Source organism: Venturia canescens, chromosome 4, assembly GCF_019457755.1.
Source record: "Venturia canescens isolate UGA chromosome 4, ASM1945775v1, whole genome shotgun sequence".
NCBI lineage: Eukaryota > Metazoa > Arthropoda > Insecta > Hymenoptera > Ichneumonidae > Venturia > Venturia canescens.
Window position 1 is genome coordinate 12,394,888 of NC_057424.1, and position 15,256 is coordinate 12,410,143.

The 15,256-nt window shown below is 35.0% G+C and overlaps 3 protein-coding genes across 4 annotated transcripts; 1 reads left to right on the forward strand and 2 right to left on the reverse strand.

The window, feature by feature from the left end:
- Positions 1–34: 34 nt before the first annotated feature.
- Positions 35–3,206, forward strand: LOC122409064 (succinate dehydrogenase [ubiquinone] iron-sulfur subunit, mitochondrial-like). Its single transcript, XM_043416305.1, has 6 exons — positions 35–198; positions 544–674; positions 1,631–1,970; positions 2,333–2,434; positions 2,602–2,724; positions 2,939–3,206. The coding sequence occupies exons 1-6, from the start codon at positions 154–156 to the stop codon at positions 3,038–3,040; spliced, it is 843 nt and encodes a 280-aa protein (XP_043272240.1). The 5' UTR covers positions 35–153; the 3' UTR covers positions 3,041–3,206.
- A 58-nt stretch (positions 3,207–3,264) lies between these two features.
- Positions 3,265–10,738, reverse strand: Nos (Nitric oxide synthase). The gene is made up of 24 exons (XM_043416272.1): positions 10,496–10,738; positions 10,042–10,178; positions 9,780–9,942; positions 9,479–9,570; positions 9,221–9,362; positions 8,984–9,135; positions 8,466–8,640; positions 8,244–8,345; positions 7,932–8,126; positions 7,744–7,841; positions 7,333–7,582; positions 7,163–7,230; positions 6,842–6,985; positions 6,548–6,722; positions 6,338–6,467; positions 6,111–6,189; positions 5,697–5,890; positions 5,430–5,599; positions 5,120–5,330; positions 4,909–4,996; positions 4,631–4,755; positions 4,409–4,554; positions 4,117–4,308; positions 3,265–3,830 (listed from the first exon to the last, which is right to left on the reverse strand). The coding sequence occupies exons 1-24, from the start codon at positions 10,598–10,600 to the stop codon at positions 3,720–3,722; spliced, it is 3,444 nt and encodes a 1,147-aa protein (XP_043272207.1). The 5' UTR covers positions 10,601–10,738; the 3' UTR covers positions 3,265–3,719.
- Positions 10,739–11,085: 347 nt separating this feature from the next.
- Positions 11,086–15,115, reverse strand: Gk1 (Glycerol kinase 1). Of its 2 annotated transcripts, XM_043416299.1 has the most exons (10): positions 14,943–15,115; positions 14,551–14,852; positions 14,172–14,430; positions 13,786–14,009; positions 13,343–13,549; positions 13,133–13,243; positions 12,727–12,980; positions 12,288–12,493; positions 11,908–12,039; positions 11,086–11,571 (listed from the first exon to the last, which is right to left on the reverse strand). In XM_043416299.1, exons 2-10 carry the CDS (start codon positions 14,623–14,625, stop codon positions 11,489–11,491), a joined length of 1,551 nt encoding a protein of 516 aa, XP_043272234.1. In that variant the 5' UTR covers positions 14,626–14,852; positions 14,943–15,115; the 3' UTR covers positions 11,086–11,488. The 2 variants fall into 2 exon arrangements, with proteins under 2 accessions (XP_043272234.1, XP_043272233.1); XM_043416298.1 differs by having other exon boundaries at positions 14,551–15,115.
- Between the last annotated feature and the right edge of the window lie 141 nt (positions 15,116–15,256).

The window sequence follows — 15,256 nt, forward strand, 5'->3', positions numbered from 1 at the left end:
AGTTGTTAAATCTGCCATCCTTAGCGCTTCGAGCGATATCACGTGACTCAAAAGTCCAGTTCGATTCTCTCGTCTGTCTCATATTACATAACCCGCTTTAGCCTTAGTGTTGATGCTTTTTTTACGACAATAAAGTACAATAAAGGATAAACAATGGCAAACATCGTGCCTCAAACCTGTAGGAATGCCCTAAAGCAGGTCAGTTTATAAACAATGTTGAATATTCGATTTGTTGTTTCAATAATACATTGACAGATTTCCTAACCTTAAAACCAATAATAGCACTGCGATAGAAAAGTGTCAGATGTTTTGTCAGTTTTTCATTATTTTCAACAATTTTACACTTGTTTATTTTGTTTTCTTGGTATGCCGAACATGCTATTATTGGGATTTTTAACTGTTAATCGAGGGTTTGAGATTACATTCTTTATTGCAACTCCAACGTTTATATAATCAATCAAAACATGTGATGCTCCGATGTTCTTCGCGTATTCACGACTTTTATAGCATGTGGTATAGCGTGTTTGTTTTTTTCAAACGCAGGTTCGAGGGCTACATGTGTCTGCTGTACAAAATTCGGAGGCTAGGTTGAAAACTTTCTCGATTTATCGATGGAACCCTGACAAACCCAATGAAAAACCTTATACTCAAGATTACAAGGTTGATTTGAACTCGTAAGTGAGATACAAGCGATTAAAGATTATTCATATTTTTACTCAATTCTATTTCTAAATTGGTTATGTCTTTCATAATGCTTACGACTTGTGCAATATTGCAACAGCGCAACACAAAAATAATCACTGTGTTACAAAAATGTCATCGTCCATTGATTGTATAAGTAACAAAAACAATAATGAACATGATGCATATCATTGAATGATGATAGTTGAAGAAAATCTATCAAAACAGTGGAAAAAAAAGTTACTGCAGCAACAAATTGTTCTTATATTAGTCATGGGATGAAGATTTTTTTTCCCCAATAAATTGCGTTTCCAATTTTTCAACAAATTAGGGGCGATCCATGTTGACATAACTTGTGAAGATACCACTGGTTGTCAAACTAGTATCGGATAAAATTGTTAAATCAACAGATTTGCCTAAAAAATTTTTCAGTTTTCTTATAAAAAATTATCTATAGGGTCTCCAAGAATGTTTAGGAGGCTCTGAAAGATTTTTTTTTTACCAAAAACCACATGGTTTAGTCGGGAATTTCTATTCTGCTAAAAAATTTGACCATTTTGAAATAATAATCAGTGTAACTTGGTACTATTTCAGCATTGTTTAAAAAAAGATTTCAATATACTTAGCTGCAAACATGTTTGCATTTTCAAATTAAAAAAATGTACCTTGGATTTACCAGTAATGAGTTGCAATAATTCAAAGAGAAGCTACTGAAAATCAATAATAGAAAATGCATCCTGTGTGGCTATAAATGCCACACATTATATAGCTTCTCAATGTTGTTTCAAGAGCATAAATGATTAGATTCTGTAGAAAGTTGGGACAAGATAAGAAAAGTTTGTTATGAGGAAAAATATTGTTACTGTTATTGAAATCAATGTAAATGAATATAAATTCAACGAACCAGCGATTTTGTTTATCGAATCCTTTTTGTTGATATCTCATTCAGATGCGGTCCTATGGTTTTGGATGCTCTGATCAAGATCAAGAATGAGATCGACCCAACTCTTACGTTCAGAAGATCCTGTCGGGAGGGAATATGTGGCTCTTGTGCCATGAACATTGGCGGTACAAACACACTTGCTTGTATAAGCAAGATCGACAGTGACTTGACTAAGAATGTTAAAATTTATCCTTTGCCGCACATGTACATTGTTAAGGATCTCGTTCCGGATATGAATAATTTTTACACTCAGTATAAGAACATACAGCCCTGGTTGCAGAGGAATGACGGCAAAAAAGTTGGCACTCAACAGTACTTGCAGAGTGTTGACGATCGTAAAAAATTGGCAAGTATGCTCAAATAACGTAAACACCTCTTAAAATTGCATTGGTTAAATGTGATTCAAATTTATACCCCCTATCCTGAACGAAAACTAAGAATATTCATTCGACATTCAAAATACTTTTTTTGATAATGAAAATGATGGATTATCTTTGCACTAATATATTACATTGATGAAAAATTTCGTTGCTTACACGGTACTAATTTCATTTCATTGATCGAAATGTAAAAATTTTGTTTGATAGATACAACCAATTTGAATTCTTTAAACTGAAATTCAATGAGCTCTTTTTTACAAATATTCTGAAAACACGTTATTTCTGACATTAACTTTTGTTAATTTATTAATTTCGCGTACAATTTTAGGATGGTCTATACGAGTGCATTCTTTGCGCTTGCTGCAGTACATCGTGCCCGTCGTACTGGTGGAACGGTGACAAATATTTAGGACCCGCAGTACTTATGCAGGTAAAATTAAATCCTGGTTCTAGAAACAATTGTAAAAATTCCGATTTCAGTGGTGGAAGAGTTTGGAACAGATCTGAAATTACATTTCATTTTATGATTCTAAGACAAAATTTTTTTCTCTCAAATAACTCGTTATACATTTCGATGATTATGTAACAAAATTACAGGCTTATCGGTGGATAATTGACTCACGAGACACCCAATCGGCTGAACGTCTCGACAAACTGCGTGACGCTTACTCCGTCTATCGTTGTCACACAATTATGAACTGCACTCGCACCTGTCCAAAGGTAATAATTCCTGTTCATGGGTCATAAATATTCTCGTTTTCTTCTCAAATGAAAACAGAATGGGAATCCGTTTCACATGAAAATGGGGTTAAAAAAAGAATGTGTGTGCGTGTTTGTGTATGCGTGGGAGGAAAATATGGAAAATTAATAGAAAACAACCAACGACTTGTAATAATCATGGTTTATATGAACAGGATTTTTTTCTGATTCCTAGGGATTGAATCCCGGTCGAGCTATAGCCGAGATCAAAAAACTCCTGGGTAACGTGATCCAAAAAGGAAAACCCGGACTCGACACAACGGCGTTGCATCATTGAGTTTAAAAATGGAAATTCAGGAAAAACGTAATAATGTCTCGCCAAGTAATGATCCACTCATAGGAGAACTTATAGGATGAAAAATGCCTTTTCTTAATAATTATTATGTCATTTTGGATTGAAGCTGCATAGAATAAAACGTTTTAGAATCTAGCGTCAACGAAAATTTTTTGTCGTTTTGCTTGACGATTATTATTTATTTCTTAATCATTCATTATCCTTCATTTGCTATTGGAATTATTCGTTTGTTTTTATTTCCATGACTTCTATACAATTATGAACGAGACTCGAATAAAATTCATATAGTTATTTGTTGCGAAGATTCGAAGATTTCTATGACGAGATTGTCTTCATCGTTCCATCCTCGATTTTGATCCATTCTTGTTTATATCACAATGGTCACTTTTTACTAAGGTTTGTGCAATTTTTTTGATTAGTTATACGTATAGATAAATGCTGACAGGATAATGTCTTTGATTTTTTTTATCGATTATTCATCACGACGTCCGTATGATCCCGTCAAAAAATATCCTCTTAGGAAAAATATGACATATTTTTCATCGATATGATTTTCTTGTTGACTCAAACGATATTTTCACTACATGCAAACGTACTCGGTTTAATTTAAGATAAATTTTGTTGCTGCAAGAGAATATTTGAGATTTTTGTCGATTCGAATTTAAGGCTCTGTATGGGCCAACCTTATTCTTGCCGTTTCACGCGAACGGTTATGAACCTCGGCCGTTCGAAATGTTATACCGAAAATGTCCTCGTGATAACGATTTTCGTCCTGAAAAGTCGAGTACAAAAATGATTATTACACGGTAACTTATAAATTTTATTTTTCGTAATTCATTTCATATTTCCGGTACTTTGAAAATGACTTTTGGGACAATCATGAAAAATGCTAATTTACCAAATTGAGGATCGTCTTCTTTTAACGATGTCGTTCAGAATTGTTGAAAAAATAACGAATTTTATCGAAGACTTGGAAATGAATAGAATCCAAAAGTACCGTTCAAAAGCAATTTTTCAATTTATCTTCTTTTCAAAAATCCAGTAACTGTTTTTTTTACCCTTAAACTGAGCATGTAGGCCTCAACCTCTCTGTCGAGCATCTGTCCATGAGTTTGTATAATTTGTTTCAAAGTTTGATAAACGTCCTCGGCCATTGTACAGTCGCCGCAAACGTAAAAGTGTCCTTGTTCGTGCACCAGCATATTGTAAATTTGTGACGCTTCGGCTTGTATCAAATGTTGAACGTAAGTCTAAAAAATATTAGTATTCAATCAATATCAACGATTGTTCTTATTAGTTTATCTCTCATCTATTAGAAGAATCGATAAATTAGTCAATGATTTTAATTACCTTAGTAATACCGGGTTCACGGGACAAGGCGAGAAAAACTTTGTCCAAGACCCCGGTTTCGAGCATTTCTTTCTTTTCTTGCCTATACAGATCCAAATTTCTTTGACGACAACCAAAGAACAACCATATTTTGCCATAATTCTCATCTGAGCGAGAAAAATCATTGATTAGTATTTTTTTAATTTCATATCTGATGACGACATTGTTTCTTAACGGACTCACGGTGATGTAATTTTCGTTCGGCGTGTCGGTGATGCCAAAATCCACGAAAAGGTGCAATTCCAGTTCCAGGACCAACGAGAATCATGGGGGCGCTGATTTTCGCTGGCATATAAAAATTGTGGGCACTGGAAAACAAAAAATTCATTTTTTTCAAGCGTTCAATGAAAGTGAGAATAATAGATTCATTGTCACAAGAAAATCGATAGAAATACAAATATTTTGTTTGCCTCGGAAGAATGGAAAGTGATCCCCGAAAGAAAATTTTTTTCTGCTCATACCTTCTCACAAATACGTAGAGAGGCTCTCCGTCCGAAATGTCATTAAGGTAATTGGAGCATACGCCATAATGCACTGGACCTTTCCCACCTACAAAAATAAAAGTAAAACCATAAAACTAATTCTTAAACGTGTCACTTTTTTTTTACTCTACAAATGACAAATTAGCAAATTAAATCCAAAACCTAATTGCGTTTTGAGTTTTTTTTCAACCTTGTGATTTGTACTGCACGATTGCTACGGTCAGATGAATTTGACCTTGATGAACCAACGGTGAAGAAGATATGCTGTAAAAGCGAGGCTGCAGAGGAGTCAAATGGAGAACAAAGAGCGGAGCAAATGGCCTGACCGATGGAAATTCATCGAGAACTTCCAACAGGTTTGGATACTTCCAGTGCTTCCAGTCCTCGTAAGCCGTTGAGTCCTGATAGTGAAAAAATATATTTGAGATGTGATACATATCAAAGAAATTGAGACATGCAAAATTGAAAGTCTATTTTTGTTTTGGGCCTAGATAACTTGCCGTAGCTAAAACATTGAGTTGAGCCTGCTCCTTCGTATTCGTAGCAATGGAAGCAAAGTATCTTAGCAAATTGGGCGTTGGTGGAGTTGTTATATCCAGAAAACGCGTGAACAACATCCTCAAAGAGTTTGGAGAAAACTTGTCGTGGGGTACCCAAGTTTTGACGATTCCTGAAATATTCGATTTTGTGTTGAAACTTTTCTGCTCCGATAAACCTCGTTTTTTCATGATATCTTTTCCTTTCGCTAATCATGCTAAACAGTTTACCGTTGGGCGTGTGAGACTGTTTTTGCATCTGCAATTCAACTGGGACATCGAAATTCATCTCTGGTTCCATTCGAGCAAGAATTCCTTCCACCAAATCACTTTTGTTGCAAGCAAATACACCGAGATGATCGCCCGGCTTGTAGGATATTTCCATACCCGCGATATCGTCCAATTCCAAAAGAAGAGTAGTTACTCTGAATTTTGAAAAAACATCACACAATAACTTTTAAGAATTGAAAAGTTCGAAATCCACATTTTCAATAATCCCAACACTTTTTTTCTAATAACTTATCGTTCTACAGCTCGAATGTTTGCTGCTTTGAAATATCTGTATTTTTATATAACAGTCGGAAAAATACTATTGAGACGATTTTTCGTTCAACTCTAAACAATTTTTAACGTAACGAAAATTACCCTGAATCGTTGGTTGTCAAATCCGTTTTTTTCAGCATGTTGCAAGTCGTCACGTTTCTGTTGTGACATTTGCTCAGAGCTATTGACAAAAAAAATTTTCAAATAATCATGTTTTTAAGGGAAAACCAAAATTCTGAAATGCTGATGAATTCAGAAAATAGCGGAATAAAAAATCTTCGTTTTGTGATTTTTTCGACTAAAATAGAAAAAACGAATAAATAAACTACATTTTGCTATCGGTTGTGGATCCGCTTCGACGAAACGAACAGTCGAATTCGTGAGAGCTTCCGAGCCCAGTGATAAGGCAACTTCCAGCAATGTTTCGTCATCGTCGAGACAAAAAGTTTCGCAGGCGACCTGAAATAATTGAGATGGAAGATTCTAATACTGTAATGAAATTCCTTGAGGAAACAAAGCGAGAACTGTTTTTCGTTTACTGCAAAAGTATCGGCAGCCCATTTTCTGAATGCTTGTTCCTGGCCACACATTTCATCGCCCTGGGATAATCGCGACAATCTCTCACCGCCAAGCTCACCCAAAAGATTGTCAACGTAATGACCAAATGCACAAAAATTTGGATAAGCTGAAGAGCCGAGTGCGAATACAGCGAATCTGCAATAAAAAATTGAAAATTAACTTAATATATTTTTCACACGAATTTCTGTAAAATGAAAGTCGTTGTATCATTGGTCATTTTTTCTTATGCTTGATATGAAATCACAGTATCACACCTGACGTTACTCAAGGGCCCAAACGTATCTTCATTCTGCGATTCTGTCGTCGAGCCTCTCAGAGAGTCGAGCCTGTCCAATTTCTTCATGCTTCCCACTTCAGTTTGGCTGTTAGCTTTAATGAAAGATTTCGAAGTAGCCAGACTATAAAAAAATGGAAAATAATTTTTATTTCGATCAATTATACTCTCAACAGACAAACTTTATTTCAGTCGTACGATTCTTCAAGAATTTACTAACTCTGAGATCAGAACACCTGGAGAAGAAATTTCTAAATTATAAAATTTTTCGAATTTAGTAAAATACTTTGCTTTTTCTCACCTGATTTTACTTTCACTGTTGGTGTACGTCTCATTCATTTTCATGGCGTATAAATTTTGTGCAAAAGCCTGTACGATAAAAAATGAGCTTATGAATTTGTGTAATTGAATTTACAATATTAAATTTCATGTTAATCTTGAAAAATTCATTTGAATAGAATTTTTGTTCACCTCTCCATTTTCAGGGGGATCACCATTGCCGAATGTCGATGTAATAACAAGAAGAAGAGCCTCGTGCTCGATATTACTAATGTCGTACTCGGCCATACTTAAAACTTGCGAATGAAAAGCGTGACCCAGGAGTTCTCCGAGTTTCTCGGCATACATTTGCGAAGTTCCGGTTTCCGTTGCAAACAGAACTGTAGCTTTGATTCTACGTGACAATGCACGTCCAAATAACTTTGAAGTGAACTTGACAGCTCTGAAAATAATTCCAACTATTAAGTGTTCCATCGATTTTCACTATTTCGTCATGGGCTAATCAAATGAATGAGGCTTTTTTTTGCCTGCATTCGACGTTATTGCGTTTGGCAGATTTCCATTGGAAAATTTGTTTGACTGGTAAGAAGGTAAAATCATTACCTCGCTATTTGTTTGAAATGGAATTTCCTTCGTGGCTTTTTCGACGTCGACTTTTTGTCTCTGCCCTTTTTCCACACGTGAGTTTTCCATGCTGGTTCCTGGAGAGGAATCGAACGAATGTTGATTCAGTTTAACTTGTAATTAAAGCAGTGATATAAATAACAGTTTGAGTTTTTGTTTCCACTGGCCTGAGCATCATAAGCTGGTTTGAGATGATAGAGTGCCATTTCCTGATGGAAAACGGTCGTTGCAGAACCGGAAATGGGGGGTACGATCCACAGCCAATCCGCCGGGCAGCCGTTTCGTAAACGCATTTCATTTTCATAATGTTTCATGAAAGATTCGGATGCTGTATGGTGATCGACGATCGTCACGTTTTTCATCTAATTTTTCAACGAGAACAGAAAAAAAATTTCAAACGATTAATACATTTTTTTATGAAAATTAAATTAATTTATGTTCGCTTGTGAAACACGAATAAAAGTGCTTATTTTAATTACCTGAAAACTATAAAGCACAGCGACATTAGCTTCGATCATGGCTTTATCTTTCCACAAAGTAATTGGACTTCTCGTATCCAAGCCCATTGACGTTGCAATTGTCTGTACAGAAGAATAAAGTAAGAAAATTGAAAACGTGCTCGAACAATGAAGCAACATTTGAAAAATCAAATAGACCATAAAAAATGACATTGAATTCGAAACATATGATGATATTCGTACCTCGAGTAGATTATACCTGGTGACGTCGCAAAGATCACGAGAACCTATTTCTGTGCTCATGTACCAACCATTGAAAGGAGCCGCTGTGAATTCCAAGCCTCCGCAATCGAAAACCATTCCTGAGACTGCCGGCACCGCGAACCATTTCAGTTTCAATTCGGCGAACCATTCGAATCTAAATTCAGTTCAAAATTATTGATTAAATATCATTGATGCTAGTAATCGAAATTTTTCGACGATTCGATTCGATTTTATAGCAATAATTAAACTCTTAGAAAATCGAAAAAAAAGACAGAAATAATATCCCATCGTTAAAAAATTTGGTTTTGAAACGAACGGTAATTAAAAGATAAGAATAATTAGTTGAGTATCTGCGAAAATTCCGTGAAACGGATTGGTGAGTATTGGCGAATAATGTGAAGAGTTTCATAAAATAAAAATGAATTTTTTGAAATCCTTCAATTAAAATCGTTAATCTCAATGAATGGTTATTTCTATTGTTATGAATGTTCACTAACGTCGGATGAATAATTGGTACTTCAAGCACGAGTTCACTCGGTATGTCAAAATAATCTGGATCATGGCCATTCGCCGACAGCACGAGTGGCAATATATCGAATCTCGTTTTTATACCATTCCTTGGTCCTCGCCAGCCCAACTTTATGCAAATCTATAAAGAAATAAAATACTCTCACAAAGAGCTCTGCTAAGTAAACAAAAAGGAGAATCGCTTCTCAATCGTTTGTGCTACTTACATCTGTAAATTCGACGTTTGCCGGATCGCCCAATATCGTGCCATCTTTATTTTTGTATCCAGCGTATGCGATCAATTGCTGATTCCATACACGAAAGTCGTGCTTACCATCAGTTCTTTGGGGAAATATTGTTATAGCAGACCTACAAATATTTCAAAAATTAAAGCATTTTCACTCGGCCTTATCGTCGTTAATTGATCACATTTTTGTAAACAATGTAAATACTAATGAGAATCGTCATGATTTTTCGATCGATACCTTATGTTTCCTTTATTAGTACCGTATTTGATGTGATTGCAAATGGCTTCGAACATTCCACTGGTTGTTGTGACGTAACGACAATCGAAAACCTTAAAAAATCATCGACGTTTCAGAATTCATTGACGTTCATTATTTTTATTATATATTGAAGTGGAATAAATTGGCATGTGCAAAAAGAGGCAAATTATACGAAAATCCTGTGATGAGATTGTAGGGCGATTTGATAAATTTTTATTCCTATAATTTTAATTGCGCATTTTTTAAGTTGCAGTTTTATCATGATTTTTTAAAAGTTTACCTGCAATTTGGACCATTGTATGCGACCAATGCAACGTGCCGCATTACGCCAGGCTAATTTAGCACCGAATACCAATTCCGTTTCGCTCAGTTGATAAGTGCCAGTTGCTGTGACTTCTTTTTGTACACTTTCCCATCGTAAACGATGTGCATCGCTGTTCACTCTGGAAGAAATAAAAGAATGTGAACCATTATTTTCCAGTGAATCGACAAATTAATAAAAATTATGTTTCGTATCGTCGATTGAAAATAAACATTAAAACCTTCTGATCGAGGAGAAATATTGTTCCAAAAATTCCTTGGCATGAAGAAGAATTTCTTCTTTGGTTCGAGACTCGGTTCCGTGGACCGGTAGTGACATTACGCTGCCAAGACACACTTGATTCGTGCATAGTGTTTTCTGCAAAAAAAAAAAACAACAAAATTAGAAATATCCTGGAATGTGACAACAAAAAAGGCACGAATATGAATCAGAAAAAAAACGATGGAACGTGATTAGAACAGAATTTCGCTCGTATTTCTCGATTGTGTGAAAATAATTGATTCCGAGTCACATTAAAAAATTGATCGATCGATGTTATAATAACATTTGCATCAAAATGTATTTGTCTCTCCGAATTGAGTAATAAATAAGGAAAATGGTTGAAATATCGGCGAAGAGGAAAATCAAAAACATTAATCAGCAATGATTAGAAAAAATAAAAAATGTTGTCTTACCTCAGTTCCTCGAGGATGAAGAGAATCAAAAGCTTCAGTTTTGTAGATTAGGTTCCGTAATTTAGTCGGTTTTTTGGAGCACGGGGTTTGCTCTTGATCCTTCATGATTATAATGTTATTAGGACAAGAGAGGAAGAAAATGAAACAACTTTTTTCTAAGCTGTTCTCCAACAAACTTGTTGCGAGAAAATATTTTCGAGCTCTTGACTGAAGAGGCTCGATACTCTCTTATATAGATGTCAGTTAGAATGAGAAGAGAGGTAAAAGTGGGGAAAAGATGGGAGGAGGAGGTGGAAATTTGTGCGGGGAAAGCCAGAATGCAGCATCCACCCCTCGGAAAATTTCGTCGTACCATTCTCACATGCGCGTATCTACCACGACAATCGATTTATTCCATTTGACCTCACAACACACGAATTTGAATTTCCTCAAGAAAAATATTCTTTCTTGGATTCTTGTTGTACGCAGTTTCCTCATTCGAATCTGTAATTGTTCACATTTCCTCACATGCAGAATAAATTCAAGCGTGAGAAAATGTAGTTTGATTTTATGGTTAAAGAAAAATAATTTTCTTCAAAGTTTCGACCAGATTTCGAAAAATTAATTCTTTTTATTTTTAACAAGCTAAGTCTATCATTTTTCTGCATTTTTTTCAACGTCGTTCAAATATTTCTACAAGATTCATCATCATTAATATTTTTTAGAATTTTGAGCAAATAACAATTGACGAAAATTTCATAAAATTTTAAAACCTTTTAACTTTACGTTTAACTCTCTCATCTAGATTATTTGTGATTTTTTTCCTCAACATTCCATGAATACACAAGTTCATGATTTTCTGTGTATAAAAAGAAAAAGAAAAAAAAAAAATCAATTGCTATAGTAATTGGAAAAATATTGCTTTTGGTCCATGTCGAATGGAAAACTATTTACATTATGGATCTACCAATAATTCAATTAATTAATTTTATCCTAAGTACTCGTTATATACACCTAATCCACCAAGCTGGTTTGGCAGTCCCACTTCATTGATCTTTCGATTGCCATTTTCCATTTCGAGTAGCGAAGGTCTCGTTCTGAAAAGATTCACATTTATATTTAAGAAAATCGATATATTCTTCTATTCTTACTTAATTTACTTTTCGTTACTTATTTTCTACTGTCATTCCATTTATGAAGTAAAAAAAAATGTTGTCAAGTAAAGGGTTACATGGTTCTAGAATTTTCAGAATTTTTCAGAAGTTTATCGAGTTTTTTTTTTGAGATGTTGTTCGAACGTTTGTGCAATCCAATAATTGAAGTCAAATTTTTCGTATAATCTGACACCGATTTGCGAGTCTAAAATGCCTCGTATAGCATATTTTTACAAATTCATAAATTTGGATTTATGACAAGTCCAAAGAAAAAATTACCATCGTCATTGATGGAAGTTTTAAATTCCGTGCCTTGGGATGGCTCGACTTCAGTTATTTCCATCAATCCTGCACCAACGGCTGCAAGAATCGCTGCACCGAGAGCCGTCGACTCCACCATATGTGGTCTCACTGAACAAGGAGAGTAATAAATTAATAGTCGTTTTGGAAAAATTAGAAAGTTATTTATCCTCAGTGTTTCCAGTGTGATTTTAAAAATTCTCCGTTGTAGCGCTTGGTGAACGTAGCTTTGTGATTTGTCACCCAGATACTAATCAGCGCTTGAATTAACGACATTCTTGTCTCCGACTTTCCTCAACTCCGAAATTGACGTACTCCACACCCAACGCATGAACGCGTAGTAACTAAAAAAAACTTACCAACTGAAATTCCAGTCAAATCTGCCTGCAACTGCATCAGTAAATTGTTTACAGTCATTCCACCGTCTACGAGTAAAGTTTTCAATCTTGTACCCGAATCCTGGATCATGGCTTCGAGGATATCACGTGTTTGGAAGCAAACAGCCTCCAAAGCAGCTCTTATAATGTGATATTGTTCGGTATCCTCAGTTATCCCGCATATTACCCTATCAACATTGAAAGAGGATTGAAGAAAAATAATTAAACTATTATCACTGCACAATTGACTATGAACAAAGATTCGAAAAAAAATTAACCGTTACAAATATTCACGATTGAATCATTCTAAAAAGTTATTAAAAAAAAATCATCAAAAAACTTTTTCCCGTTCTATGAAATGAGTTTGGTGACGATTTTCCTTTTCCTACGAGAAATGAACAAAAACTAATTGCTAAAATACCCTCGTGCATCCTGTTGCCAATACGGAGCGTAAAGTCCTGAAAAAGCAGGCACAAAATAAACGTCGCCAGAAGTACGAACACGTTCAGCTAGATCTTGAGTGTCCGTTATGTTTTCCAATAATTTCAAATTATCTCGCAACCAAGACAACGCTGCCCCGGCCACGGCGACAGAACCTTCGAGTGCATAAGTTGCTTTTTCTTTTCCAAACTTATAAGCGACGGTGGTGATGAGGCCATGGGTCGAATCGACTTTCTGTAAATAGAAGATGAAAAATTATCGGTTCTATAAATTATTCCGTATTATTTGTTATTAACGAATATTTTAATTGTGCTTAATCAACAAAACCTTAATTCCACGAAATAATTGATGATCACAGTTTATTATTTTTCCTTAATCATACTCACAATATTTCCAGTATTGTAGAGAAGAAAACATCCTGTACCATAAGTAGCTTTTGCTTGGCCCGGTCTCAGACACAATTGACCCAGAAGCGCTCCTTGTTGATCACCAACACACTGAAAAAATCAAAATCGACTAAACATTTGATCCAGTTGAATCAGATTAATCCACTTTTTATGGTTGAAATGAGAATTTTCAGTGTGTGAACAACTTACACCGGAAATCGGTACTCCAGCAATTATTTCCGGTTGAGATACGTAACCATAAGTCTCAGAACTTGAGCGAATTTCTGGTAAGACTTTCGTCGAGACTCCAAAAAATTTCAACAACAGAGGATCCCACTTCAGACTCTCGATGTTCATCAACATTGTTCGAGACGCGTTTGATACGTCTGTTATATGGAGTTGCCCTTTTGAGAGATTCTATGAAAATTAATCGTCACATCAATCAAAAAACAACATCAAGAAATTAGTTTACATTCGATTAAATTTAATTGGAACATGTTCATGGAGAAATGAAGAAGCTTACAGCACACTAAAAATTTAAATAATGCATTTTCTAGCTTTTTTTCACATCTTGAAATTAATGAAAGCCACCAAATACCATTGAATTTTTTAAATTAAAACAACAATTGTATGATGAACATTAATATTTTTACCCAAATAATCCAGCTATCAACAGTACCAAAAGCACATCTATTAGCTTCGATAGCCTGCTTAACTTTTGGAACGTGGTCCATGAGCCAGCGAATTTTTAGGGCACTGAAGTACGGCGATATGGGCAAACCACACAGAGGCTTCAAATAATTTTTATTCCTACTCTTGTTTGGTATGGTTTCAAGTAAATCCTCGATCGTAGTTGTTGTTCTCATGTCTAGCCAAACTATAAGGAAAAAAGCATTTGAAATTATGAAATAGTCAAATCGAATCGCCAACCATTAGGCAAAAGTTACCAAAAATTCATGAACTTTATTAAAATTCAACAACTGTTGAAAGTCATGAATAAAATTATTATTAACATGATTTTAAATTTCAGAGTACGTACCAATTGCATTATGAAGAGGTTCTCCAGTCTCTTTGTCCCAAACAAGAGTAGTTTCTCGTTGATTAGTGACTCCGACAGCTTTCAATAGACTTTTGTCGATGCCCATTTCATTTAATTTCTTCATGGTCTGATTAATGCATTCCATAACAGCATTCAAAATCTCTTTAGGATCTTGTTCGACCCATCCTTCTTGTGGATATATTTGTTTGATTTCTATTTGATGCGAAGTAATGACTTTTCTTTTTGGTACATCGAATACCTATTTAATGATTTCAGAATACCGTTAAAATATACCTTTATATAAATACTGGTGGAATTAGTAATTGTTATAAGTACTGATGATAATTAGGTCAGAAAAAATTAAAATAAAGAGTATTACCAAAAATCGAGCACTGCTGGTTCCTTCGTCGATCGCACCTACGTAAAAACTCGCGTGTTTACCCGTTTCCGGCATTTTGAAAGACTTTCAAAAATAATCCAACGGATTGCGAAAATCTTGTGAAGTTCCCGATTTTTTACTTCGTTTAGCACGAACGAGAGAAAAAAAACTTTTCTGATTTGACAAGCTTTCAAGACGACTTATCAAGTTCAGACTTACGTAAGTCTCTTTCTCGCGCGATAGCCATACACGAAAACGATCCGACGGAATGATCCCAAAAAAATTCCAATTTGTCAATGACACTGCGAACATTGTTAATAATGCTAATCTAATCTTTAAAACCCGCCGTTGAAACTCCGGCGAAATTGTTAAAAAAAGAATAAGACCTCTACGTTTTGACAGCTGTGTTCATTTTCTCCAATCTCTATACCAATCATTTGTTTTCATTGTCGTTATCAGTGTCGTCGTGTCGTACATTTTCTATATATACGTTTTGTATACAACACATTGCTATTTTTTAATTAATCACAACCATTAGACGTAATATTTTTACAGGGGTACATGCGTGATGAGCATGTATATTGTGTAATAAAAAAATATAGTTTTTAATTTTTATGAAATACCGATAATCGGTATGTGCATTTTCGTATTCATCGACAATTTTGAAGCAGGACAAAAAAATTGGATATTTCGCTCTTGAATCGCA

Excerpts from the sequence above, each read along its gene's own strand:
- LOC122409064 (XM_043416305.1), top strand. The coding sequence starts at position 154 with ATGGCAAACATCGTGCCTCAAACCTGTAGGAATGCCCTAAAGCAG. Across the intron at positions 675-1,630 it reads TACAAGGTTGATTTGAACTC|ATGCGGTCCTATGGTTTTGG; the intron begins GTAAGTGAGATA and ends TATCTCATTCAG. Across the intron at positions 1,971-2,332 it reads TTGACGATCGTAAAAAATTG|GATGGTCTATACGAGTGCAT; the intron begins GCAAGTATGCTC and ends GTACAATTTTAG.
- Nos (XM_043416272.1), bottom strand. The coding sequence starts at position 10,600 with ATGAAGGATCAAGAGCAAACCCCGTGCTCCAAAAAACCGACTAAATTA. Across the intron at positions 7,231-7,332 it reads ATCCCCCTGAAAATGGAGAG|GCTTTTGCACAAAATTTATA; the intron begins GTGAACAAAAAT and ends TTTATCGTACAG. Across the intron at positions 4,309-4,408 it reads GTGAACCCGGTATTACTAAG|ACTTACGTTCAACATTTGAT; the intron begins GTAATTAAAATC and ends AATATTTTTTAG.
- Gk1 (XM_043416299.1), bottom strand. The coding sequence starts at position 14,625 with ATGCCGGAAACGGGTAAACACGCGAGTTTTTACGTAGGTGCGATCGAC. Across the intron at positions 14,431-14,550 it reads CCAGCAGTGCTCGATTTTTG|GTATTCGATGTACCAAAAAG; the intron begins GTAATACTCTTT and ends ATCATTAAATAG. Across the intron at positions 13,550-13,785 it reads TTGATAGCTGGATTATTTGG|AATCTCTCAAAAGGGCAACT; the intron begins GTAAAAATATTA and ends TAATTTTCATAG.